The sequence below is a fragment of the Lissotriton vulgaris genome, chromosome 6 (genome assembly GCF_964263255.1).
Source record: "Lissotriton vulgaris chromosome 6, aLisVul1.2, whole genome shotgun sequence".
Lineage (NCBI taxonomy): Eukaryota > Metazoa > Chordata > Amphibia > Caudata > Salamandridae > Lissotriton > Lissotriton vulgaris.
In genome coordinates this window covers 1,906,257,539-1,906,285,032 of record NC_141694.1, presented here as the reverse complement: position 1 = coordinate 1,906,285,032, position 27,494 = coordinate 1,906,257,539, and the positions used below count along the sequence as shown (strand labels likewise).

The following is a 27,494-nucleotide window of genomic DNA, read 5'->3' as shown; positions in this document are numbered from 1 at the left end:
GTTTTCAAGGCTGTCATTAGTCCCCCCTTGTAAAATGAGGCAACTCCGTCGGGCAAGTGGAAAAGTACTTTATTTCCAGGCCGTCAGTCCCCAGGTCTAGGCAGCAACTGCCGTCCTAGGATTCGTTTCCCACTCAACAGCCCCCCACATTCCTGGACTCCACCAGAGCCAACACCTTGTGACTTGAAAGTTGTAGTTGAGAGGGAAACAGCGGTTTCCCTCTCAACTTGTAACTGAAGGTGCGCGCATGCGCAGTTATAGTCGATCTTTTCACAAACGCGTAGCCGCCGTTGCGCACGCGCAGATCTACACTCACTACCTGCACTGAGCTCACTTCCCCATAAATACGTAGCCAGTGGGTGGCGCATGCGCAGATCCGCATTCACGACCTCCGGAAGTGACGTCCTCCGTAGTTGCAGCCAAGAAGTGCACTCTCAGACAGTGGAGCTGCAGCCCCAGGGGCGCCTCGAAGCGGAGGCTTCATCTGCAGGCGCTGTGAGGCCTGGTGTGTCAGAGGTGAGGCTGAGGAGGGGGAGGCTGAGGAGGGGGCTGGGGGGCGGGGTCTCGTCCATGTCCCCCCCTCTCTGTCATCGACCCTCATCCCTCAGCATTGACCCCACAGACCCTGTACTGACTCCTCCTGGAGGCTCCTCGAGGCTCTGAGTTTTTGCAAGAAAGAGTTCATCAACAATTCGTGAATTCTGTATCTATGTCCTCAGAGCACAGGCCCTGAACAATCATTGACAAAACCAATAGCTGTCACCCATGCACAATCTCCTGGCTTTGCCAACGTTTGTTTGTTTGTTTAATGCTTGTAAAAGAGAGGAGATCTGCTGAATTTCTCAAATGGAACGGCAAATCATTCCAGACCTTAGATGCGCTGGCGATGAAACTCCTAGCTCCCCAACTGGCTTTTTTAAATATAGGAACTAGGACTTGTCTTGCTCCTGTGGACCGAAGAGTCCTTCCAGGAACATACTATTTGAATCTTTGCCTCAGATGGTCAGGCCGATTCCATTGAGGGCTTTAAATGCCGTACAGAGGGCCTTAAAGCTTACCCTTTGTTTCACAGGGAGCCAGTGTAGTTATATTAGTTCTTTTTTGACAATATTTAGGTGTCCCTGTCAACAACCTGGCCGCCGTTTTTTGCACGATCTGAAGCCTGTTAATGTGCTGTTTTTGGGCGTTCAGACAGACGCTGTTGCAATAATCCAGACGTGCCATAACAAGTGCCGTGGCCACCGTCCTGAGACTTTCTTCTGTAAGACAAAGCTTTATTTTTCTTATGATTCTGAGTATCAGAAAACAAGCTGACACCACCGTGCTTATTTGGTCACTAAACGTAAGTTTGTTATGCACTAACACCCACAGATTTGTTGCTTGCTGGAATCAGGGCAAATACCAAAATCTTCTTTCTGGTCACCAGTCTGGTGTCCATAGGTGTGGATTATTTCTGAATATGATGACCTCTGTTTTGCTTGAATTTAGTTTCAAGCAGTTGGTCGACATCCAATCCTGAGATGGCTCTCATACAATCATGAAAACGTGCCCCAGTTTCTTTTTCCTCCACATCTCTAAAGATATAGCACAATTTGAGTGTCGTCTGCATAGGAGGTGAGTTGGAAGCCAAAGGATCTTATCAAACATGCCAGAGTTATCATGTACATATTAAAAATTGTTGGGCTTAACGGTGAGCCGTGAGGCACCCCACAAGAATCAGGAAACGGCTTTGACTTGTTGTCTAGATCGACTGCTTGTGTTTTTTCAGCTAGAAAGGACTACAGGAGGTTCCAAGCATCAACCTGTACCCCTGCTTCAGACAGCCGGTCCATCGGAACTTCATGATGGACCGTGTCAAAGGCCGCTGACAAATCTAACATAATCAGTATTGCCTTGCCTCCACAGTCCAAGGCCTCCCTCAGTTCCTCTGTAGATTTAATTAAAGTCAGCTCCGTGCTGTGTTCACCTCTAAACCTGTATTGAGATTGGTCGAGTAGATTATTGATTTGGATAAATACACTGAGCTGGGAATTCATATCTTTTTCAGCATTTTTTGCATGAAGCGGAAGCCATGAAATTGGCCTATAACTACTTGGGTCCTTAGGAACCAGAGTTGTTTTTTTTAATGGGGGGAGTATAGAGGCCTTCTTTCAGTCCCTGGGAAATATGCCGGTGGTGAATATGGTGTTGAGCAAAGGGGTAAGAGCTTACCCTTTGACTTCCGGAATTAATTTCAATACAAACGCTGGACATGGGTCCATGGAAGACCCTGATCGAATAGAGTTCAAAAGTTTGATTGACTCTTATATTTCTAGCAATAATAATTTGTCTAAAACTGGTGTAGGGTTGGGTCTATTAGGTTCTATTTTAGGTGGCTGCACTTTTTCACCTTTTTGGGCTAAAGTGAATGTAGAAAAAATACATTCCACCTTTTGTTGGAAAAAAGGAGCACATTTTTCGCACAATTCAGGACTACTTAAGCTCTTAGGGGCTGGTGCGGCAAGTTTAGTAATCGTTTTAAAGAGTTCTTTGAAATTGGACTTAGCTTGAGAAATTTGTTCTGTAAAAACTTCTTTTTTGTTTCCAGCAATAGTTCCTTATAGATTCTGAGACTTTGCTTATAAATTTCTATATCCTTACTTTTATACCCTTTCCTCCATGCCCATTCTAATATTTTACAGGCTGTTTCAGGTTTTTAAAAATCATCTGAGTACTAGGAATCTGAGGGTTGGGCCCGTTTAAGGGTTCAATGTTTAACCGGAACTAATTTATTGCATGCTGTGTCTATCCAATCTGTATAGGCCGACGTAGCCTCGTCCACCCGAGAGGGGAGAGGGCACATGGTTCTCTTCAGTGCTCCTTCTAATGCTAAACAATCTGAATTTTTCCAGGATCTTTTTGCAATCTTCCTTATGGGTTCAGGTCTGGGTTGAAGGCCTTTTGAATCCTTCAGGTCAAATAAAATGGCACTGTGATCGGACCACGACAATGGAAGTACCACAGGGTCAGCATATTACAGGACTGTATTGTATATGGATAGCTCAGTAGGTTAATGCGCCTCCGGCAAAGAGTCTGCCATCATATTACAGAACTTTATTTTATATGGAGAGCTCAGTGGGTTAAAGTACCTCCTGCAGAGAGTCTGGCAGCATATTACACGACTGTATTTTATATGGTTAGCTCAGTCAGTGGGTTAATGTACCTCCTGCAGAGAGAGTGTCAGCATATTACAGGACTGTATTTTATATGGGTAGCTCAGTTGGTTAATGTGCCTCCTGCTGAGAGTCTGCCAGCATATTACAAGACTGTATTTTATATGGATAGTTCAGTGGGTTAATGTGCCTCCTGCAAAGAGTCGGCTGCATGTTACAGGACTGTATTTTATATGGATAGTTCAGTGGGTTAACGCGCCTCCTGCCTAGAGTCTTCCAGCATATTACAGGGCTGTATTTTATATTGATAGCTCAGTAGGTTATTGCACCTCCTGCAGAAAGTCTGCTACATATTACAGGACTGTATTTTATACGGATATCTCAGTGGGTTAATGTGCCTGCTGCAGAGAGTCTGTCAGCATATTACAGGACTGTATTTTATATGGATAGCTCAGTAGGTTATTGCACCTCCTGTAAGGAGTCTGTCAGCATATTACAGGACTGTATTTTATATGGATAGTTCAGTGTGTTAATGCGCCTCCTGACTAGGATCTGCCAGCATATTACAGGACTGTATTTTTTATGGAGAGCTCAGTGGGATAATGCGCCTCCTGCAGAGAGTCTGCCAGCATATTACAAGACTGTATTTTACATGGATAGTTCAGTGGGTTAACGCGCCTCCTGCCTAGAGTCTGCCAGCATATTACAGGACTGTATTTTATAAGGATAGCTCAGTGGGTTAATGCACCCCCTGCAGAGAATCTCCAGCATACTATAAGACTGTATTATATATGGATAGCTCAGTGGGTTAATGCGCCTCCTGCAGAGAGTGTGCTACATATTACAAGACTGTATTTTATACTGATGTCTCAGTGGGTTAATGTGCCTGCTGCAGAGAGTCCACCAGCATATTATAGGACTGTATTTTATATGGATAGCTCAGTGGGTTAATGCGCCTCCTGCAGAGAGTCTGCTGCATATTACAGGACTGTATTTTATACGGAAAGCTCAGTGGGTTAATGAGCCTCCTGCAGAGAGTCTGTCAGCATCTTACAGGACTGTATTTTATATGGATAGTTCAGTGGGTTAATGCGCCTCCTGCAGAGAGCGGCTGCATATTACAGGACTGTATTTTATAGGGATATCTCAGTAGGTTAATGTGCCTGCAGTAAGGAGTCTGTCAGCATATTACAGGACTGTATTTTATATGGATAGTTCAGTGGGTTAATGCGCCTCCTGCACAGAGAGTGTCAGCATATTACAGGACTGTTTTTTATATGGATTGTTCATTGGGTTAATGCCCCTTCTGCAGAGAGTCTGTCAGCATATTACAGTACTGTATTTTATATGGATAGCTTAGTTGGTTAATGTGCCTCCTGCTGAGAGTCTGCCAGCATATTACAAGACTGTATTTTATATGGATAGCAGGGCTCTACAAATCTAAAAAATCTCACTTGACCTGCAAGTCGAGTGAGTAGACTTTTCTACTCAACCTAACAGCAATGCACTCGACCCACAATTGATCGTATAATGGACTTTTTTCAAAACATTTGCAGCGCCAACAGCCTAGGAACTAATTAACTAACTAATTAAAAAATATAACTTGAAGTTTGTACAAACTACAATACTGGGTTAATATACATTTGCTTTCAATAAAACAATGATGGTTCCAATATACATTTTTAACTGCATCAGATCTGTAACTCTCACTGTGTGGCAGATTCGCACAAAAGCACTCAATTTGAAATGCGCTCAGCCTCTAATCAATGGAACTGAACAATGTGCAACACCAGTGCAGCTTATGAAATAACTGACTCACTATTGAGACTCACTAGTCTGCTCTTGAGTATTGCGGGTTCTAATGGGGGACGGAGGGTTATGATACCTGTTCAGTAAAACCAAACTTTAGGTCTGCCTGACGCTTCCCCCTCCCAAAGCCTAACTCTGGGCCTAAACTTACTTTTTGGGGGGAAACTGGGTGGTAATTAGTGGTCACACAATCTGCACAATCCGCACCGTAGCCTAGGTGATGGTGACACTGTCTTGCGTGCAAAATCAAGCAATGAAGGTGAGGAAACATAAACTATACCAGCATAGTAAACCTGTTCTAGGAATGCAACTTGCATAGCAGTATAAACTCGGGGAAGAGACATTTAATTTCCACCTTCGGACGTTTATAAAAGAGTGCAAGTAACTCTACGGTGCAACACAGCCAAATCAAACTCTCCACGCCATTGCACTTCATCCGGCCAAGGCAAGCAAACCTTTTTTAAACAGTGAGAGCGGGCACAGCACAGACAGTCCGACCTGTAAACAAATATTTGCACAATGGTCTCTCAGGCTTGACAACGTAGGGCGGTCACCAGGCAATTAGAGTGAGCATTAGAGTTTGTCTCTGCCTACATGTTGGGAGCCAATAATTACATGATGTTTTCAGACAATGTGCCTGCACCAAAAAGTGTTTTTTTTGCTCTACACAGAGTGTCAGTGCAACTACTGTTCTACTACCGCATTGTCATTCTATATATGCAGCATAATCTACCAATTTGCACATAACTTTACAGATTCATTAAAACATTCATTTTCAACTCACAGTTGCACAAATAATATATTGAATCTTATTTAAGACCAAAGGAAAAAATTCAATCAGTGCAGCTTACCTAGGCAGCTAATTACCAAATCAAGCAATGAAGATGAGGGAAACATATCGTAAATTTACCCCAATATGACCCAAGATCATGAAACTGCACAGCACTAGAAATGGAAGGGCACAGTACCATCAAGCATCCAGTAACTCACAGTGATCCCCACGAAGATGATGATAAGTCTCCGGTGTCTTGGCTCATCTTACTTTCTGGAGAAGGAGGGGGGGGGAGAGAGATAACACCCTTTCAACTGCCCCCCAAGAGCATGAGAGACGCGGGAGTGATGCCTTGATGTCCGACAAGCATACTTGGGACTGCTAGCTAGGGACATGATCGCGCACACGCTTGGGGACGGTAAATTATCACGCATTGTACCTTTGAGGGTGCATTACTGTTTCTCTCACACGGGGGTCAAAGCCAATAATTCCCTCCACTCCACCTTTATTTAAACGCACTGTCTTGGGTTTGGCAGGCCTCTAGGAAAATAGCAGCTGTGCGCTAGTGCCTCAAATCTGAAAATAATTACCCCCCGGAACACGAGAAGAGTGAAAGCCTCTGAGCCCTGCCCTGTGGTAAATGCGGCTCCTGCACTGGCAGTCACGGACATCAGCTGAGCTCGGCTGAGGTGAGGACCACTCCCATTAATCAGGACGGTACTCCAGGGAGAGCAGATAAACCTTCGGGAGACAGAACCTTGGCTCAGGAGGGGCCCTCGCTGCCTTGTCAACACAGGCCGCCTAACTGTAGCAGCGAAGAACCGCTTCTCACTTCTGTCAGTGTTTCGTACACCCCTACCCTCAGCAGTCCTTCCTCATGGTGCTGCATTTGCCCAGATTTTGCAAAAGAAACGCGCCATGTGTTTTGGCCATTTCACCTTCGATTGTGTTGCGGTGTCTCCTGGGCCCCGTAGGGCATATTTGTTAGCTTTCTAGAAAAGATTTTTGGACTGCAGTTTGAGGGTGTAACGACGTGCATATAATTTGCTGCATCGTAATTTTGCTCCCTGCTGGCTTACGCAACATTGCATGCCCACCCAGTGGTTAGTAGAGTTCGCAATCATACTCCCTGTTTTCAAGCCTACTAGCGACTGGTTAAATCATAGTTCTAATAACTTTGATGCTTCCTGTTTTCAAGGCTGTCATTAGTCCCCCCTTGTAAAATGAGGCAACTCCGTCGGGCAAGTGGAAAAGTACTTTATTTCCAGGCCGTCAGTCCCCAGGTCTAGGCAGCAACTGCCGTCCTAGGATTCGTTTCCCACTCAACAGCCCCCCACATTCCTGGACTCCACCAGAGCCAACACCTTGTGACTTGAAAGTTGTAGAATAAAGATCACATGCACACACAGACGGAAAGATGCCCCCACCAGCAGTGTTATGACTTACTCCAGCATGTGACTCGCACACAACACAGGCAGCGGTACGCAAAGAGCAATAACTGGCACAAGCTCAGCAAAATCAGAAATACAATACTCACAATTAAGTTTTGCGGTCGGCCTAAATCGTCCCGACTCCACCGAGGAGAGCGCGTGGTGGCGTGCTACGTCACTGCTGCACTTTTAAGCAGCACAGCGCGGGGGCAGGCCAGGGCCGTCATTGGTAGCGCTTTTGCGCGCTACAAGATTGACGGCCCTGGCACCCAAACAAACAATAGGCAGTGCGTGCATGATATATGCGCTATGCTGCCCCCTAAGCCTTTCATCGCGCACCGCATCCCGCCACCTAGAGCTTCCACAAGCTACTGCACCTACCAGAGAGGCACTCGCCAGGCCGGTCAAGTAGGCCTTGAAACTGACTTGACCTGCACAAAATTCACTCCCATTTGCGAGCGGGCGAGTACATTTCTAGAGCCCTGGATAGTTCAGTGGGTTAACGCGCCTCCTGCCTAGAGTCTGCCAGCATATTACAGGACTGTATTTTATATTGATAGCTCAGTAGGTTATTGCACCTCCTGCAGACAGTCGGCTACATATTACAGGACTGTATTTTATACGGATATCTCAGTGGGTTAATGTGCCTGCTGCAGAGAGTCTGTCAGCATATTACAGAATCAAACTGTATTTTATACGGATAGCTCAGTGGGTTCATGCGCCTCCTGCAGAGAGTCTGTCAGCATATTACAGGACTGTATTTTATATGGCTAGCTCGGTGGGTTAATGCGCCTCCTGCAGAGAGTCTGTCAGCATATTACAGAACTGTATTTTATATGGATAGCTCAGTGGGTTATTGTGCCTCCTGCTGAGAGTCTGCCAGCATATTACAGGACTGTATTTTATATGGATAGTTCAGTGTGTTATTGCGTCTCCTGACTAGGATCTGCCAGCATATTACAGGACTGTATTTTATATGGAGAGCTCAGTGGGTTAATGCGCCTCCTGCAGAGAGTCTGCCAGCATATTACAAGACTGTATTTTACATGGATAGCTCAGTGGGTTAACGTGCCTCCTGCCTAGAGTCTGCCAGCATATTACAGGACTGTATTTTATATGGATAGCTCAGTGGGTTAATGCACCCCCTGCAGAGATTCTCCAGCATACTATAAGACTGTATTATATATGGATAGCTCAGTGGGTTAATGCGCCTCCTGCAGAGAGTGTGCTACATATTACAGGACTGTATTTTATATGGATGTCTCAGTGGGTTAATGTGCCTGCTGCAGAGAGTGTGCTACATATTACAGGACTGTATTTTATACAGATGTCTCAGTGGGTTAATGTGCCTGCTGCAGAGAGTCTCTCAGCATATTAATTGACTGTTTTTCATATGGATAGCTCAGTGGGTTAATGTGCCTCCCGCAGAGAGTTTGTCAGCATATTACAGGACTGTATTTTATATGGAGAGCTCAGTGGGTTAATGCGCCTCCTGCAGAGAGTCTGTCAGCATATTACTGGACTGTATTTTATATAGATAGTTCAGTAGGTTAATGTGCCTCTTGCAGAGAGTTTGTCAGCATATTACAGGACTGTATTTTTATAGATAGTTCAGTAGGTTATTGTGCCTCCTGCAGAGAGTTTGTCAGCATATTACATGACTGTATTTTATATGGAGAGCTCAGTGGGTTAATGCGCCTCCTGCAGAGAGTCTGTCAGCATATTACAGAACTGTATTTTATATGGGGAGCTCAGTGGGTTAATGCGCCTCCTGCAGAGAGTCTGTCAGCATATTACAGAACTGTATTTTATATGGGGAGCTCAGTGGGTTAATGCGCCTCCTGCACAGAGAGTCTGTCAGCATATTACAGGACTGTAATTTATATAGATAGTTAAGTGGGTTAATGTGCCTCCTACAGAGAGTTTGTCAGCATATTACAGAATCAAACTGTATTTTATACGGATGGCTCAGTGGGTTAATGCGCCTCCTGCAGAGAGTCTGTCAGCATATTACAGGACTGTTTTTTATATGGCTAGCTCAGTGGGTTAATGCGCCTCCTGCAGAGAGTCTGTCAGCATATTACAGAACTGTATTTTAAACGGATAGCTCAGTGGGTTAATGCTTCCTGTAAAGAGTCTATCAGCATAGTACAGGACTGTATTTTATAGGGATAGTTCAGTGGGTTGATGCTTCTACTGCAGAGAGTCTGCCGGCATATTAGAGGACTGTATTTTATATGGATAGCTCAGTGGGTTTACACGCCTCCTGCCGAGAGTCTGCCAGCATATTACAAGACTGTATTTTACAGGGATAGTTCAGTGGGTTACTTGGGTGTATAGACCACCATGCACATCTGCAATTGCCCCTGCTTACAGTAATATTCCCGCCCCCTTTGATTTCTGTGACCTCATTGGCCACCCGCTCCCGCCTCCCAGCTGCTCCTCCCTCCCCCTTAGCCTCAAATGGAGCCGGCGCGGCGTAGGCGAGTGTGACCTGACCCTAGGACACCCCCACACTGCACGGGCCATCAGCTGTAGGCGCGTCTCGGCCCCAGCGCCACAGGTTGGTCCCTGACCTTGGTGCCCCCTCGCTGCTGCTTGTTTTTTCCTCCCGCTGTTGCCCTCATCTTTGCCATTTCATAATTGTATTTTAGTGTTTTCTGCTGTCAGTAGTTTTTGCGTTTTTTGTCAATATTGTACTGCCGGTGTGACAGCTCCCCGCCGCTGCTCTCTCGCGGCCCCGCCCCCTTTGTATTCTGTGACACCATTGGCCGCCCGCTCCCATCTCCCAGCTGCTCCTCCCTCCCACTTCGCCTCAAATGGAGCCCGCGCGTACGCGCTGCGGTCACACGCAGCGGGCGTGCTGATTGTGCGCAGAGACCACGCCCAGTGCCAGGACCCCTGGTCCTCGACGATGCCAACGCACCTGACAAACTTACGACACCGCCACCCTCGACGCACTCAACGCCGGCCGAAACACCGCCTGCTACCAAGCCACCTCGAGGCACACACACGGACCCTTCACCTGCCAAGCCTGCCAATTCTAAATTAAGGCCTAACCCCACGTGGGCTGCTAGGACTACAGTGCGCACTACTAAAATAACGTATAAACATTCAAAGAACTTTTCAAATTAATCCACAGTGTATTCGATACGTTTCATTTATTTAAATCATCAGTAGAATCCAAAAGACTGTTCGTAGGATCAAATCATATAACATTTACAATATGCATTGTTTTTAGAATGTTTCATGAACCACCACCCAATGTATTTCGGGACGTTCTTGTCCCTTCGTCAGGGGTTCCAATTGTCAACTTAATAGAAAAGACGAACGTCGTGGTTAAATGATCCGTGCAAAATCAAGAACGATGACAACTCTCTCTATAAGCGAACCTATGTAGTCTGTCTATTACGAAGAATCCTCTGTACCTAAATGAAACGTATCGAATGTTCGAGGCATGTGGGCTGCTGAAATCATATCTGTGCATAGATCGCCGCCTAGTGTTGGGTCCGGATGATTGCACATTGTTGTCCTGGAAGAGTCTTCGAAGTATCACGAGATAGGTGGCTCCTCCCCTGGACTACAGTGCGCATGGGCATCGCCTCCATCCCCAGATTGTTTTTTTCCGCCATTGGGTTCGGATGTGTTTCGGTTCCCTCTGTCGGAATCGATAGTTGTTTAACTTTCCTTACTTGAGACCAAAAGGTCTTTAGGACTCGCGTCGGTATTGTCTATCGTTCGGGTTGGTTTATTCATCGGCTCCGAACACTTGCTGCCCTTCCGCGTGCTGTCGGCGCGGACGGGCCTACACGACGCTCCAGACTACTTCAACATGGAACGAACTCCGTTTAAGAGGTGCCCAGTGTGTGCCTCTAAGTATTCACACCTCGACGTGCACCCTGTGTGCAACAGATGCTTGTCGCCGGACCACGACGAGGCCAGGTGTATGGCCTGCTCCAAGTTCCGGTCGAAGAAGACTCTCAAACTACGTCGGGCCGCAAGACTGCAGGCCCAGTTATCGGGCACCCCCACCAGCTAACATCTTTGAGGAGGATGTTGAAGACGACACCGTCCTACAGGGTTCGGACTCTAACCCGGCGTCGGAGGATGAAAACTACGACGCGGGAGATGAAGAGTTCGAGGAAGTCGTAGAGGAGGTAGGGGACGACGACGGGGCCATTGCCACCGTGGAGGATAGTTCGGAGGAAGAGCATCCTCATACTAACTCCGGGGCAGAACCCCAGCATAAGGCCCAGGTCGAGGGATCGCCTTCGGGCCTTACCCAAGACCTCAATACTCGTCCCACGGCCCCGCCTCCGGGCCCGGCCACGGACATTGGTGATGCGCCATTCCCGGTACAGAAACCGAAAGTGAAGCCATCGGGATCCGCACCATCAGTATCGAAACCGAAAGTGCAAGTCGCACTGGTGGGATCAAAGGCTCCAGAGGCCTCGGCGCCGAAGAAATCTAAAATGGCCGCCGAGATCAAGAGCCACGCCAAAATGGCCCCCGTGTCGAAGCCGAAGGCGAAAACGCCCAACGCGGCTGCGTCGGCGCCGAAGCTGGTCGACGCTCTGAAGAGCCGCGTCGACGCCAAGAAGGTCGATGACCCTAAGAAAGCCTCAAAAAAGCGTCAGGACGACCCCAAGTCTCTGGCTGCGCCGATCCCGGTCGACAAAGCCAAGGGGGGTGCTGTGTCGGCTCCGAAGACTGCGCCTTTGGTCGCCGACCCGAATCCGGACTCGGAGGACTCGCTCGAGCCGGTCCAGCCCTCCCCCTCCTTTACCAAAAAGGTCACGGAGTCCCTTCAGCGTATCCGGAAGGAAGCAGCGGCTCTCGAGCCGAAGGATGTGGCGCCGAAGCCTCCGCAGAAACCGGCGAAGGCGCAAACGCCGATCCACTTCACGCTGCCGCCAAAGACGGCGCCGAAGGCTTTCGCGCCGAAACATGGGGCCGGGGTGCCCTTGAAGCTGGTGTCTACGCCTAAAGCATCCTTGGTAGTGCCGAAGCCACGGCATCAACCACTAGCCGACGGGGAGCATCGAGAGGTTGTCATCGACGCCAACACAGGCAAGCTCTCTCTCCTTAAAAGGAAGATCACCCCGGAGCCTGTGTTGGAGCATTTTCACATTCCACTTAAAAAGAAGTTGGACTCTGCGGGTACTCCTGCCCCTATGGAGCCTGCATCTCCACAAGGTCTGGAACTCTCACCCACTCACTCTGACGCTGTGGAGGGTGACGGGGACGAGGAGGAGGAGTACAATTATCCAGCGTACTCGGATCCAGAGGAGGTCAATGAGCCATGGACTGCTGGAGGCGACCCTGAGGACCCTCAGTCAGGACACGAGCCGCAGCTTTTTGCTGCAAAAACTTCCCCAACAGAGGACTCTGCAGCCTTCAACGCTCTAATTGAGAGAGCGGCGGCCAATCATGATGTCGACCTCCATGCCGACCCAGTGGATGTCGATTTTCTGTTTGACACTTTCTCGGTGGCTGAAAAGACTGTCAAGACATTGCCAATGCTCAAAGGAGTGCTAAAGCATGCGCCTGAGGTTTTCAAGGAGCCCACCCGGGCAAGAGTCATCAATCCTCGTATTGACAAAAAATACAAGGCAGCGCCCACTGACCCAACGTACATCAAGGGACAGTTGCCACTGGACTCTTTGGTTGTCTCCAACGCACGTAAGCGGGCAAACTCACAGACCACGGGTGATGCTCCTCCCCCAGACAAGGAATCGAAGGTCTTTGAAGCCTCAGGGAAACGTATTGCTGCGCAGGCAGCTAATATTTGGCGCATTTCGAACACGCAAGCCCTACTTGCATGCTACGATAGGGCACACTATGACACCCTAGAAACCCTTCTACAGCACTTACCTGATCAGTACAAGGAGGGAGCTGAAATGTTGATTCAGGAGGGGAAGCTTATCACCAATGCTTCAATTAAGTGCGCACTGGACGTGGCTGATACTGCCTCCAGGGCTATAAACACTAGCGTGCTACTGCGTAGGCATGCATGGCTTAGAATATCAGGCTTTAAACCAGACATACAGACTACCATCTTAAACCAAACAGTTAATCCAGACCACCTGTTTGGGCCAGAAGTGGATGCAGCCCTTGAAAAGATGAAAAAAGACACTGACACTGCCCTACAGTCCCAGCAGTTTCGGGGTGGTTCCTTTCGCCGCTCCAATAACAGAGGCACCTCAAGGGGTCAGGCATCACAATCCACGCAGTACTATAAGAGCAACACCCAATCCTCATACACCAACAAGGGTAGAGGGGGTTACCGGGGCAACAACGTCAAAGGCAGAGGACGTGGAAATAACAGCTCCAGGTCCTCCACTGCCAGCAAACAGTGACGTCTTGTCACTGCCCCCCGACCACACAACACCAGTCGGGGGGAGACTCCAGCAGTTCCTGCCCGCGTGGAAATCCATCACCACGGACAGGTGGGTCAAATCTCTTATCCAATACGGCTATTGTCTGGAACTCACTTCCACTCCACCAAACATACCTCCAAGAAGCCGTCCTATGTCCGGCGAGCACTTGCACTTGTTGCAGCAGGAAGTCCAAGTCATGCTGCAAAAAGGGGCAATAGAGCTTGTTCCACTGCAAGAAAGGGGAACAGGGGTTTACTCCCTGTACTTTCTAATCCCCAAAAAGGACGGATCTCTCAGGCCCATCCTGGACCTCAGGCCCCTCAACTGGTACATTCTGTCAGAACACTTCCATATGCTCACGTTGCAGCAGGTTCTCCCCCTGCTTCGACAAGCGGACTTCCTGGCTACTCTGGATCTCAAGGATGCATACTTTCACATTCCCCTGCATCCTTCACACAGGAAGTACCTAAGGTTCACCATTCAAGACCAGCACTACCAGTTCAGGGTTCTGCCTTTTGGGGTCACCACAGCGCCCAGGGTCTTTACGAAGTGCCTGGCGACTGTGGCGGCGCATCTCAGACGTCAAAACATCCACGTCTACCCCTATCTGGACGACTGGCTCATTCAGGCAAAGTCGGAACAACAGTGCGCCGACCACGTGTCCCGCACCATTCATCTCCTGCACGATCTGGGATTCTCACTGAATTACCCAAAATCTCATCTCCAGCCCGCCCACATACGGCAGTATCTGGGCGCGACAATAAACACTCTGGCGGCCACTGCGCAGCCGAATTCAGTGAGAGTCGCCAGTATTCAGACGCTGATCCAACGATTCAGCCCTCAGCACTCGCTGCCAGCGAAGGTGTTCATGCAGTTGATAGGCATGATGGCCTCCTGCATCTCCATTGTCCCGCACGCGAGGTTACATATGCGTCCGCTTCAGGAGTGCCTAGCACGTCAGTGGACTCAGGCTCATGGGCAACTAACAGACCTAGTGTTGGTGAGCGGTCGGGCGTACAACTCTCTGCATTGGTGGAATCCACAAAACCTTTGCAGGGGCCGACCGTGCCAAGAGCCTGTGCCACAGATGATCCTGACGACGGACGCTTCTCTCCAGGGATGGGGAGCGCATGTACTCCACTACACAGTGCAGGGACTATGGACACTACAGCAAAGGAAGATGCACATCAATGTATTAGAACTGATGGCAATCTTCATGGCCTTAAAGGCATTCAAAGTACATCTGTGCAACAAGGTCGTGTTGATCCGGACGGACAACATGACGGCCATGTACTACATTCAGAAACAGGGGGGCACACACTCTCCGTAGCTGTCTCATCTGGCTCAGAGCATGTGGAAGTGGGCCATTCAAAGGAACATTTTCCTAATGGCAGAACATCTCCCAGGCAAAGACAATCAGATGGCGGACCTGCCAGAAACCGGTCCCCGGGAGCTTGTTTCCTCCCCAGTGTAAGAATTTGCTTTTGTAGTTTGGTTTGCCCTGTTCCCATCATGCACTGGGACAGGAACAGACTAATTTGCATACAGCCAGGTTCTGAAACTGGGATGGTGCAGTGAGCTAAAAAACGGTGTTGGATCTAGCCCTGATCTCTTGACTGGTTGAGAGCTTTCTGCTTAATTCAGAGACTCTGTCCCTCACCACCCCTTGTTGTAAATATTTTTGTCCACCCTAAGCGTGGAAGGGTATTCTCAGATGTGAGACCCTTGCTCATTGCACCATCAGGATTCAAGCAAACCGGGCCGAAGACGGCTGTAATGCCAGAAACCGGTCCCCGGGAGCTTGTTTCCTCCCCAGTGTAAGAATTTGCTTTTGTAGTTTGGTTTGCCCTGTTCCCATCATGCACTGGGACAGGAACAGACTAATTTGCATACAGCCAGGTTCTGAAACTGGGATGGTGCAGTGAGCTAAAAAACGGTGTTGGATCTAGCCCTGATCTCTTGACTGGGTGAGAGCTTTCTGCTTAATTCAGAGACTCTGTCCCTCACCACCCCTTGTTGTAAATATTTTTGTCCACCCTAAGCGTGGAAGGGTATTCTCAGATGTGAGACCCTTGCTCATTGCACCATCAGGATTCAAGCAAACCGGGCCGAAGACGGCTGTAATGCCAGAAACCGGTCCCCGGGAGCTTGTTTCCTTCCCAGTGTAAGAATTGGCTTTTGTAGTTTGGTTTGCCCTGTTCCCATCATGCACTGGGACAGGAACAGACTAATTTGCATACAGCCAGGTTCTGAAACTGGGATGGTGCAGTGAGCTAAAAAACGGTGTTGGATCTAGCCCTGATCTCTTGACTGGGTGAGAGCTTTCTGCTTAATTCAGAAACTCTGTCCCTCACCACCCCTTGTTGTAAATAGGACCTGCTCAGCAGGCACAGCCACCAAATGCACGAGTGGGAGATACATCCATCAGTACTCCGACCGTACTTCCAAAGGTGGGGTCATCCAGAGATAGACCTGTTCACCACAAGGGAGAACGCCAAATGCCAAAGCTTCGCCGCCAGGTTCTCACACCCGCAATCGCAGGGCAATGCGATATGGATGAACTGGTCAGGCAGATTTGCGTACGCTTTTCCCCCAGCACCTCTGATACCGCTGGTGGCGCGCAAGCTCAGGCAGCACTCGATGACTCTCATCCTGGTTGCTCCAACGTGGGCTCGCCAACCATGGTACACCACGTTTCTGGAACTTTCCGTGGTACCACATCAAAGGCTTCATCTCACGCCCAGCCTTCTGACGCAGAGCCATGGCGACATTCAGCACCCAGATCCGCAACAGCTCAACCTGGCGATCTGGCTCCTGAAGTCCTAGAGTTTGGCTACCTCAATCTTCCCCCGGATTGCATGGACATCATTCGGGAGGCAAGAAAGCCCACTACTAGAGCATGTTATGCTGCTAAATGGAAGCGGTTTGTCATTTATTGTGCGAACCACGACATTAACCCGCTGGATGCTTCCATTCAGAACATCATCTGTTACCTGTTCCATCTGTACCAATGCAATTTGGCGTATTCTTCCATCCGCATTCACCTGTCTGCGATGGCCGCATACCTCCAGAATAGGCAACACCTTTCACTTTTCAAGGTGCCTGCTATTAAGGCATTTCTGGAAGGACTCAAAAGGGTCATTCCACCATGGACACCACCAGCTCCAGAATGGAACCTCAATGTGGTTCTCACAAGGCTGATGGGTCCTCCTTTTGAGCCACTACACTCTTGTGAGCTTCAGTTTCTGACTTGGAAAGTGGCTTTCTTAGTAGCAATTACATCGCTACGGAGGGTTAGCGAGTTGCAGGCCCTCACCATCCAAGAGCCTTTTTTCCAAGTCCATGCTAACAAGGTGGTGCTCCGCACTAACCCTAAATTTCTACCCAAGGTTGTGTCTCAATTCTACATAAACCAAACAATCGAGTTGCCGGTGTTTTTTCAGAATCCTGAGTCGCTGGCGGAGCGGATGCTCCACACCCTTGACTTTAAAAGGGCCCTAATGTATTACATTGACAGGACGAAGGATTTTCGAAAGACTAAGCAGCTTTTCGTTGCCTTTGCATCACACCACAAGGGTAACGCTATTTCCAAGGCTGGTATTGCTAGGTGGATCGTGAAATGTATTCAGATCTGTTACGCTAAGGCTAAACGCACTCTTACAATTCCACCAAGAGCCCACTCCACCAGAAAGTTGGGGGCCTCTATGGCATTCCTTGGGAACATTCCCTTAGAGGATATATGTAGAGCAGCCACATGGTCTACCACACATACATTTACTAAACATTACTGTGTAGACGTGCACTCTAAACAGCAGGTAGCTGTAGGTCAGGCTGTTCTCAAGACACTTTTCCAAACTGCTGCAGCTGGCACGGGCGGCCGCCGATAATGGGGGGACTGCTATGTATTCTATGCACAGATATGAATTCAGCAGCCCACATGCCTCGAACTGCAAATGCTACTTACCAGTATGCATCTGTTCTTGGCATGTAGGGCTGCTGACATTCATATCGCCCGCCCTCCTCCCCGGCGCCTGTAGCAGCTGCAGTATTCATATATATGCTCATAGCATGGTCATCACTCACATAGTTCACTCCATCTCGGCCACAATGGCTAAAAACAATCTGGGGATGGAGGCGATGCCCATGCGCACTGTAGTCCAGGGGAGGAGCCACCTATCTTGTGATACTTCGAAGACTCTTCCAGGACAACAATGTGCAATCATCCGGACCCAACACTAGGCGGCGATCTATGCACAGATATGAATGTCAGCAGCCCTACATGCCAAGAACAGATGCATACTGGTAAGTAGCATTTGCAACACTGTGGATTAATTTGAAAAGTTCTTTGAATGTTTATACGTTATTTTAGTAGTGCGCACTGTAGTCCTAGCAGCCCACGTGGGGTTAGGCCTTAATTTAGAGTTCATTCACCAATGCTTGGCAGGCATTAATACAGAGCAGCACACATATCGGTAAAACTTGAGCAATTAGTTGAAAGTGTGCGACACCCAACCACATTTATTCATATAAGCCTGCCAATTCACCTGCCTCCGGACCTGCACCATACCCGCCAAGCCGAGCACCAGCAACAACCACCTCAAGTGCATCCTCCTCAACACCCGCTCCGTCCACAGGTACGCCGTGAAACTCTGGAACCTCCTCGACACAACATCACCAGACGTCGCCTTCCTCACGGAAATATGGATGAACGCCTCCTCAGCCCCGGACATCGCCATAGCCATCCCGGATGGCTACAAGATCACCCTGAGGGACTGCGTCAACCAAACCGGAGGAGGCATCGCCATCGTCCACAGAAACACTAAACCGCATCACGACCAACTCCGACGACCCCCTCACAAGAGGGTATACTCGGCCCGATTATTATAGTGGGCCCTGAGTTTCCCCTGCACCGCAGCAAGAGGGCGAAGGGTCTTTCAAGAAGGATTCTGCTTATGCGCAGTTTCCAGTGTCGCCAGTTCCGCCTCCAGCGCCTCCCTCTCCTCGCGCCGAAGCCTGTTCAGGGCGGAGTTCAGCGCAATGCACGTGCCCCGTGTCGTCGCTTTAAAGGCGTCCCATTGGGTGAAGACCGAGGTGTCTCCATCTTTGTTAAGCTCAAAAAACTCACCAATGGCTGCCCTAAGTTTTTTGCAGGATTCCTCATCCCGCGTAAGAGAGATAGGGAAGTACCATTTGCGGTGAGGGGATGACTCCGGGGCCCAGACCAAGCACGTCGCCAAAAGGCTATGATCCGACACCGAAAGCGGAAATATCTTGCTGTCCCGCAAATCGCCCTGCAAAGACTGATGTAGAAAAATGTGGTCAAGACGTGAATATGTGTGGTGGACATGGGAATAGAACATGTAATCCCTAGTGCGGGGGTGTAGGGAGCGCCAGCTATCAACAAGGTCCAGACTGATCAAAGTGTCGCGCAGTTCAGGGGAGAAGAGACCTGCCTCCGTCCTCTGCTGATGTGAGCAATCAAGACTTTTGTCCCAAACCAAATTAAAATCCCCCATCACTATCAACGCTCCCTCCCCAAAGTCCCCCACCACCCTCAGAAAGGCCTCAAGGAACCCATTCTGGCCCGCACTCGGTGCATAGACAACCACCCACGTGCAAAGCTTACCCAGGAGCATCCCCTTCACCATCAGCCACCGCCCCTCCTTGTCACCCCGCACCCCCATGGGTTGAAATTGAAGTTTAGAGCGGAACAAAAGCGCCACCCCCCGGTGCTTAGTAGTGGCAGAGGATTTGTAGATCGGGGTATTGCCTGAGCTTAAGTCTAGATTCATCTTTACGGGCCAAATGTGTCTCCTGCAGGCCCACCACATCTAAATGATGATCAAGAATATACTTCCATACTTTCTGACGCTTTTGAGGAGAATTAAGGCCTTTAACATTTCAGGAGCCTATTGTAACAGGCAACTTTTAGTCAACGCCCCCCCCCCCCCCACCGCTCCAAACAGTGCCCCCCATAACGCCAGAATCAAACCAAACACACTGCAATCACACCAAATCCCCAGCCGCCACCACTGAGTCACCACCTAGTCTTACTCCGTCGCCATCTTGGCCACGCCCCCTCCACTTTGTTTTGAAGGTCGAAACGTCGTCGACAAACAGAAGCGAACCATTTTCCCAGCACATATCATTGCATATAGCTGCTGTTCACATGCTACAACTGTCCCAGCTCGCACAGAACATTTGGAGATGGGCCATTCCACAGAACATATATCTGTTGGCAGAGCACCTTCCAGGAGTTCACAATCAGAAAGCAGATCTGTTGAGTCGGCAGACACAACAAATTCATGAATGGGAACTACATCCGCAGGTTCTTCAACCATTCTTTCACAAGCAGGGTCATCCAGACGTAGATCTGTTTGCCACACACGAAAACGCAAAATGCCTAACCTTCGCCGCCAGGTTTCTACACCAGCTGTCCAAGGGCAATGCAATATGGATGAACTGGTCAGGAAGATTTGCATACGCTTTTTTGCCAATATCACTAATACCATTAGTAGTACGCAAGCTCAGACAACAGTCTCTCAAACTAATCCTAGTAGCTCCCACATGGGCACCCAACCATGGTTTACCACACTGCTAGAACTATCTGTAGTTCCACACCAAAATCTACGACTAACTCCATCCCTGCTAACACAGAACCATGGAGACATCAGACATCCAGACCCAAATCAACTGAATATGGCAATCTGGCTCCTGAAGTCTTAGAGTTTGGTTATCTTAACCTACCACCAGACTGTATGAACATTATTAAAGAGGCCAGGAAACCTACTACCAGAGCTTGTTATGCTGCTAAATGGAAGAGATTCACCATTTATTCAACAATAACCACATTGATCCCCTGAATGTCTCCATCCAGAATATTATGTGTTACCTTTTACATTTACAAAGGTGTAACTTAGTATATTCATCCATACGCCTGCACCTTGCAGCAATTGCAGCATATTTACAAAACAGACATCTGTCTCTTTTCAGAGTGCCTGCAATTAAAGCATTATGGAAGGATTAAAAAGAATCATCCCTTCCAGGTTGCCACCTTCTCCAGTATGGAACCTAAACGTTGTTCTTACAAGACTCATGGGACCCCCTTTTGAGCCTTTACATAAATGTGAACTGCAATTCCTCACGTGGAAAACAGCTTTTCTTATTGCTATCACCTCTCTTAGAAGAGTAAGTGAAATACAAGCATTTACAATACAAGAACCATTTTTACAACTACATCGTAACAAAGTGGTTTTAAGAACTAATCCAAAATTCCTTCCATAAGTCAGAACTCCTTTTCATTTAAACCAATCTGTAGATTACATGTGTTTTTCCAAAACCCAAACTCTGTAGCAGAAAGGGCTCTACACACATTAGATGTTAAAAGAGCTCTTCTCTACTATATAGATAGGACTAAGTCTTTTCGAAAAACAAAACAACTGTGTTTGTCTTTCTCTCCACCTCATAAAGGCAACCCCATCTCTAAAGGTGGGATTGCCAGGTGGATTGTAAAATGTATAAAAATATGCTTTCAAAACACATAACGTACATTAACAGTTCCTCCTAGAGCGCACTCAACACGCAAACTAGGAACCTCTATGGCTTTCTTAGGAAACATCCCCCTAGAGGACATATGCAAGGCTGCAACATGGTCTACAACACACACCTTCACTAAACACTACTGTGTTGATGTGCAAGCCAACCAGCAAGCTGCAGTAGGCCAAGCTGTCCTTAAAACTCTCTTTCAAACTACTGCAACAGATACAGGTGACCGCCGCTAGGGGAGACACTGCTGCACAATCGATGCTAAGTGTACAATCTGCAGCTCATATGCCTCGAACAGAAAATGCTACTTACCAGTATGCATCTGTTCTTGGCATGTAGAGCTGCAGAGTTGTACACGCCCTCCCGCCTCCCCGGGACCTGTATCTGTTCCAGTTTTATCTTACTTAGATGCACACGCATGGACATCTTTTTTCTTTACTTCTACTAACGCCGCCATTTCCCATCATGGCGAAAAACAATCTAAGGATGGAGCCGATGCCCACAGTCCCTATCGTCCAAGCGAGGAGTCACCTATCTCGAGACTACAAAGACTTCTTCCAAGATGACTACAACATGCGATCATCCGAGCCCACCACCAGGTGACGATCTAATGCTAAGTGTACATCTCTGCAGCTCTACATGCCAAGAACAGATGCATACTGGTAAGTAGCATTTTCCTTACTGGTAAAGTCGGATTTAACATTACAATTTTAGAAAAGCTACTTTTAGAAAGTGGACTTTTCTCTGCTTGTACTGCTCTTTGTGCCTTATACCCTGTCTCTAGTACACGTCTGGGCTAGGTGACCGACCCCTTTGTGTATTCCTTCTAGAGAGCCACAGACACTGCAAGGGTTAGGTGTGATTTAACACTTATCTGCATCCATCTGCATCCCAATGGGTCTTTCTGGGCAGATGGGAGGAAGGGACCCACTCTTACCCTTCACAGGGTAGTAGACTGTCCCCATATAAAGGAATGATTACTCCCTTTGGTAGTCTGGAGTGAGTGCCAGGATTGAAAGCGATACTGGTGTACTTCAAAACTACTCTTTGAAGTTTCCCTCACAAATAAGGCCCATTTGGACGTAAGTGCTAAGTCTCTGGCCCCATCACATCCGACTCTTTTGGATCTACATAGAACCGCTGTCAGAAGAACTGTGGTGCTACACAAAAGACTCAACTGGAGTCTTGGTTACTCCTTGAGTCCACACTCCACGATAGGAGGGCGTCAAGAAAGGATCATATGCCCTTGCTCTGCCTATGGCATCTTTACATTGAAAGTGTAATCTAGAATTTCTTCAGCACACTTGTCTATGTGGTGAATTAAATGTCTCATTAAATGCCAATAGAATTTCATGATGGACCCACCATTTAAGCTTATCCAGTGTTTTTTTTTCTTCCAACAGGTGAAATAAATGCAGTAATGAACAAAAAAAGTGAAGGAATTAATCATCAGTTGTGTAGGAAGTGATGTAAAAACAGTGCACCTTAAAATTTCTTCCATTGAAGGCTAATGCCTCGCCAAAGTCTTTCTACAGCAGAAAATCCAAACTGCCCAATGTGGTCTGTACTTGGCTCTTAGGGATCACCTGATAAACATTGGCAAACTAACACACTGACATACTGAAGCAAGTCTGATAAGGTTCGCACTACGAAGGAAGAGCTAACCTGGATCAGAAAGAACACACAGAAGAGAAACCGTTTGAATATCTAGAAAGTGGCAACGCATTTATTAGGGAGACAAAGCAAGTGCAACATCAGAAAGTTATACTGGAGAAAAACCATACTGATCGACTGACTGTGGAAAAGTTTTCTCTGCCGTGAAAGCCATAATGCAGCATCAGAATGTCCACGTAGAGGAGAAATCATATAAATATAGAGAATGTGACAAAGCATTTATAACAATTGAACAGCTAAAGCGACATCTGAAAATCCACACTGGGGAGAAACCATATAAATGTACAGAATGTGACAAAGCATTTGTAACAAATGGAGATCTAAAGCAACATCAGAAAATCCACACTGGGGAGAGACCATATAAATGTACTGAATGTGACAAAGCATTTATAACAAATGGAAACCTACAACAACATCAGAAAATCCACACTGGGGAGAGACCATATAAATGTACAGAATGTGACAAATCATTTATAACAAATAAAGATCTAAGACTACATCACATGATCCACACTGGGGAGAAACCATATAAATGTACAGAATGTGATAAGGCGTTTAAAACAAATGGATTGCTAAAGCAACATCTGAAATTCCACACTGGGGAGACATATAAATGTACAGAATGTGATAAGGCATTTATAACAAATGGATTGCTAAAGCAACATCAGAAATTCCACACTTCAGAGAAACCGTATAAATGTACAGAATGTGACAAATCATTTAAAACAAATGAAGCCCTAAAACGACATCAGAAAATCCACACTGGGAAGAAACCACATCAATGTACAGAGTGTGACAAAGCATTCATTAGAAAGTCACATCTAAAGGAACATCAGAAAGGCCACACTGGGGAGAAACCATATCAATGTACAGAGTGTGACAAAGCATTCATTAGAAAGTCACGTCTAATGTTACATCAGAAACTCCACACTGGGGAGAAACCATATCAATGTACAGAGTGTGATAAAGCATTCATTAGAAAGTCACGTCTAATGGAACATCAGAAAATCCACACTGGGGAGATGCCATTTCAATGTACAGAGTGTGACAAAGCATTTCCTGGAAAGTCATATCTACTGGACCATCAGAAATTCCACACTGGGTGGAAACCATATCAATGTACAGAGTGTGACAAAGCATTCATTAAAAAGGCACGTCTAATGTTACATCAGAAAATCCACACTGGGGAGAAACCATATACATGTGCAGAATGTGAGAAGGCATTCATTAGAAAGGAACATCTAATGTTACATCAGAAATTCCACACTGGGGAGAGACCATATAAATGTACAGAATGTGACAAAGCATTTATAACAAATGGAAACCTACAACAACATCAGAAAATCCACACTGGGGAGAGACCATATAAATGTACAGAATGTGATAAAGCATTTATAACAAATAAAGATCTAAAACGACATCACATAGTCCACACTGGGGAGAAGCCATATAAATGTGAGAAGGCATTCATTAGAAAGGCACATCTAATGTTACATCAGAAAGTCCACACTGGGTAGATACCACATCAATGCACAGAATGTGGCAAAGCATGTATAACAAATCGACAGCTAAAGCAAAATCAAAAGGTCCAAACTGGGGAGAAACCATACCAATGTACAGAATGTGAAAAATCATTTTTAATCAATTGAGAGCTGAAGCAACATTAGAAAATCTCCACCGGAGAGAGAACATTCAACTGCACTGAATGTGAGAAGGCATTTATTAGAAAGTAGCATCTTATGCAACATCAGATAGTCCACGTAGGAGAGAAACCCATGAATGTGCATAATGCAACAAGATATTTATTACTAGGCAAAGATAAATACTACATCAGAAATTCCACACGATATCAACTCAGGTGCTACTCTTATACAAAATTCAAGTGATATGTCTAATATTGCACCCATACCTCCTTCTCAATGTATGCTGGGAACTGTAGTTTAGCCATGTATTCAATCTGATGCCCATTCAGTCTCTCTCCTGGAGCAAGGCTCTAATCTGTTGTTTGCGAATGGTACAGTCATTACTCCAGAGTCTGGTCTCGATTCAAGGGGGCCAGAGAGCACTGAGGCCACAGATACATTTTATTCAGTTTCGGATCATTCATCAGCGGAGGAGGATCCGGAGTTTGATGCTGAACTTGAATGGTCCGACTACGACAGTGAATCAGGGGATTAGCGCCTTAGTGAGGCTTCTAAGGATGTGAATGCTGCGAGCGCTGTTAATACAGTTCAAAAAGCCCCCTGCCACAAGGGATTGATAAATACCGTCTGCCTACAGAATATAGTATTAGACCAAGCTGTAACGAACAGTGGAGCTACACCTGACAATCCCTATGGCTCGTCAACAGAAACCTCTGAGGAAGTTACCCTCTCAACAATTTACCAAACTATCATCACCCACAGCGAGGCTACAAGACAGGAGAACATTCGTACACAGGGGGCGTGCCGTAGAATGCAGAACTCCTTGCGCCGAGTGGTGAAAACATGTACTGACATTGCCTCCAGGGTTGGGGAAGCTGAGGAGCCGATTTTGGCGTTAGAGGATGCAGTGGTGGCCCAGAAAGAACTCACAACAGAGATTAAGGAACAACATACTGATATCCTATGGAAGCTCACGGACTTAGAAAATCGAGCAAGAAGAAACAACTTAAGAGTCTTAGGAATCGAAGAAAATATAGAAGGCGAAGATGTTAGGCAGCTCATAGTCGAGCTCTTTTCGAAGGCGTTCCCAGAAGTTACACAATGGGACTGGAATTTAGAAATATAGCGGGCACACCGGTTTCCATTTTAGCAGCGGCAAACCTCAGCTTCTGGTACCAATAAAACCTTCCCACGCGCCATCCGGATATGCTTCAACAATTTTCTCGCACGTGAGAAAATATTTGATCTCGCCGGACCTGATAAAAAGCGGACTGCGAAGGGATGTCAATTTTTTGTGCAGCCTGATTTCTGTCCAGCTACAGTTGAGAGGTGATGGCACCTTCGTCAGCTGATGCCCTTGTTCCAGGCTAAGGGTGCTCAAGCCTTTCTACTCTTTCCTTCTATGTTGAAAGTGATCTGTAAAGGTTAGACTAAATACTTTACATCAGAGATATTGGCCAAGGAGTTTCTTGGGACTATCTAGGTTGAACTGCCTTATTTAATTTAACTTGTTGCACTAAATTCGGATTGACTCGGGATGGGATGTTTGCTCACTTTGAAGATTAGTGACTTTAGATGACCTGACAGATAGTTTGCTAGATTTTCTCTCTTTGGCTTTTCTGTTTATCTGGCGGTCAGGTCTACCGTAGTGCTTTAATGGAGGGGGGGGGGGGGGTCTCCGGTTCCGGGAGAAAGTGGGTCTCACCAACCTGACCATCAAAAGGACCATGGTCCTGTTGCTCTACATGGGGGGTGGGGGCAAGGGGGTTGGGAAGTGGGGGGTGGTTTCGGGGGGGTTTAGGGGAGTTCGGGGGGGGGATGTTTTGGTGGCGGGGGCTCAGGAGGCTGTTTCTTTTTCTAGTATCTTTTTTGTGTTTAGGAAACATGATTGACGCGCTAATGACTCAAATATTGTCGACACTATGTATATTCTTGTTCAGAGGTCCAGTAATTTTTCTGTACAGTACTATTAGTAAATCGAGTCTTGTTGGTTGTTGGTTTTTCTACTGTTTGAATGGGGTGGGGTAGGCTACGCTGTGTCACATGGAATATCTGTGGTTTGACTGATCCCAAGAAGTGTAGGATGGTTTACAAGATTCTCCAAATTCTACTGGTCTGATCTAATTTGCTTACAGGAGACTCATATCCCATGGACTAAACGTAGCTGGTTAAGATTTCCTGATATGAGTTGGTTGCCTGTTCTAGACAAACATCTACAATCAGGGGTGTAGCTATTCTCCTGAAGAATGGGGTTGGATCTATTAAAAGCGTGAAGGTGGATAATTTTGGAATATGGGCAATTATTGAACTCTTGCTGAACAGATCTCCATTATCAGTCTGCTCAATATACGCTTCCAATTTAGATGATCCGCAAGTTCTCAGGAGCCTAAATTTGGAATTAGTGGGATTGCCCCATCCAATATTATTTACTGGCGACTTTAATATTAATCTTTCTAATCAATCTCCTAACTTGTCGTAACTATGTGGGCCGAAAGCCTCAAGTATTCAAGGCTCTCCAAATTCTTTTGTTGGACCATGGTCTTATAGATCTATGGCACTATCACCATCAGGATATGGGTGGATATACATTCTATTCTGCCCCACGTAATAAAATGGTACGCCTTGACTATGCTTTTCTTTCGGATCAAAATGCCTCTTCGGCACACATTGAAGTTGCCCCCAGGACCATATCCAATCATAATCCCATAATTATTGATCTCTCATGGGACCGTCCTACTAACCAAATTAGGCCATGGACTTTCGAGAGCAAGCTCCTTATAGATCAGCAATATCAGGAGCGTATGGCTATTTGGATTCCTGAATTCTTTAATATTAATAGGGGTACCTCTTCTGATTCCATCGCCTGGGATACATTTAAAGTGGCTTTACGTGGGTAAACTAAAAACTTTGCCTCCCACCGTTAGAAACCAGCACAGCAACACACTAAAGATAGACTCGAAGACTTGCAACAAGCTGAACTTGAATTGTGTATCCAATAGTCAGAAAGCGGTCACTATAGCTAAGTCTAATCTGTTACAACCTTTGTATTAAGATTTAGCAGCCAAATATTTTCAATTTTGTACACTAAT

The 27,494-nt window shown here is 47.0% G+C and overlaps 1 protein-coding gene across 1 annotated transcript; it reads left to right on the top strand.

Moving 5' to 3' along the window:
• The first annotated feature begins 383 nt into the window (after positions 1 to 383).
• Positions 384 to 26,061, top strand: LOC147709873 (uncharacterized). Its single transcript, XM_086928323.1, has 2 exons — positions 384 to 516; positions 22,492 to 26,061. The coding sequence occupies exon 2, from the start codon at positions 22,918 to 22,920 to the stop codon at positions 24,277 to 24,279; it is 1,362 nt and encodes a 453-aa protein (XP_086784449.1). The 5' UTR covers positions 384 to 516; positions 22,492 to 22,917; the 3' UTR covers positions 24,280 to 26,061.
• Positions 26,062 to 27,494: the final 1,433 nt, after the last annotated feature.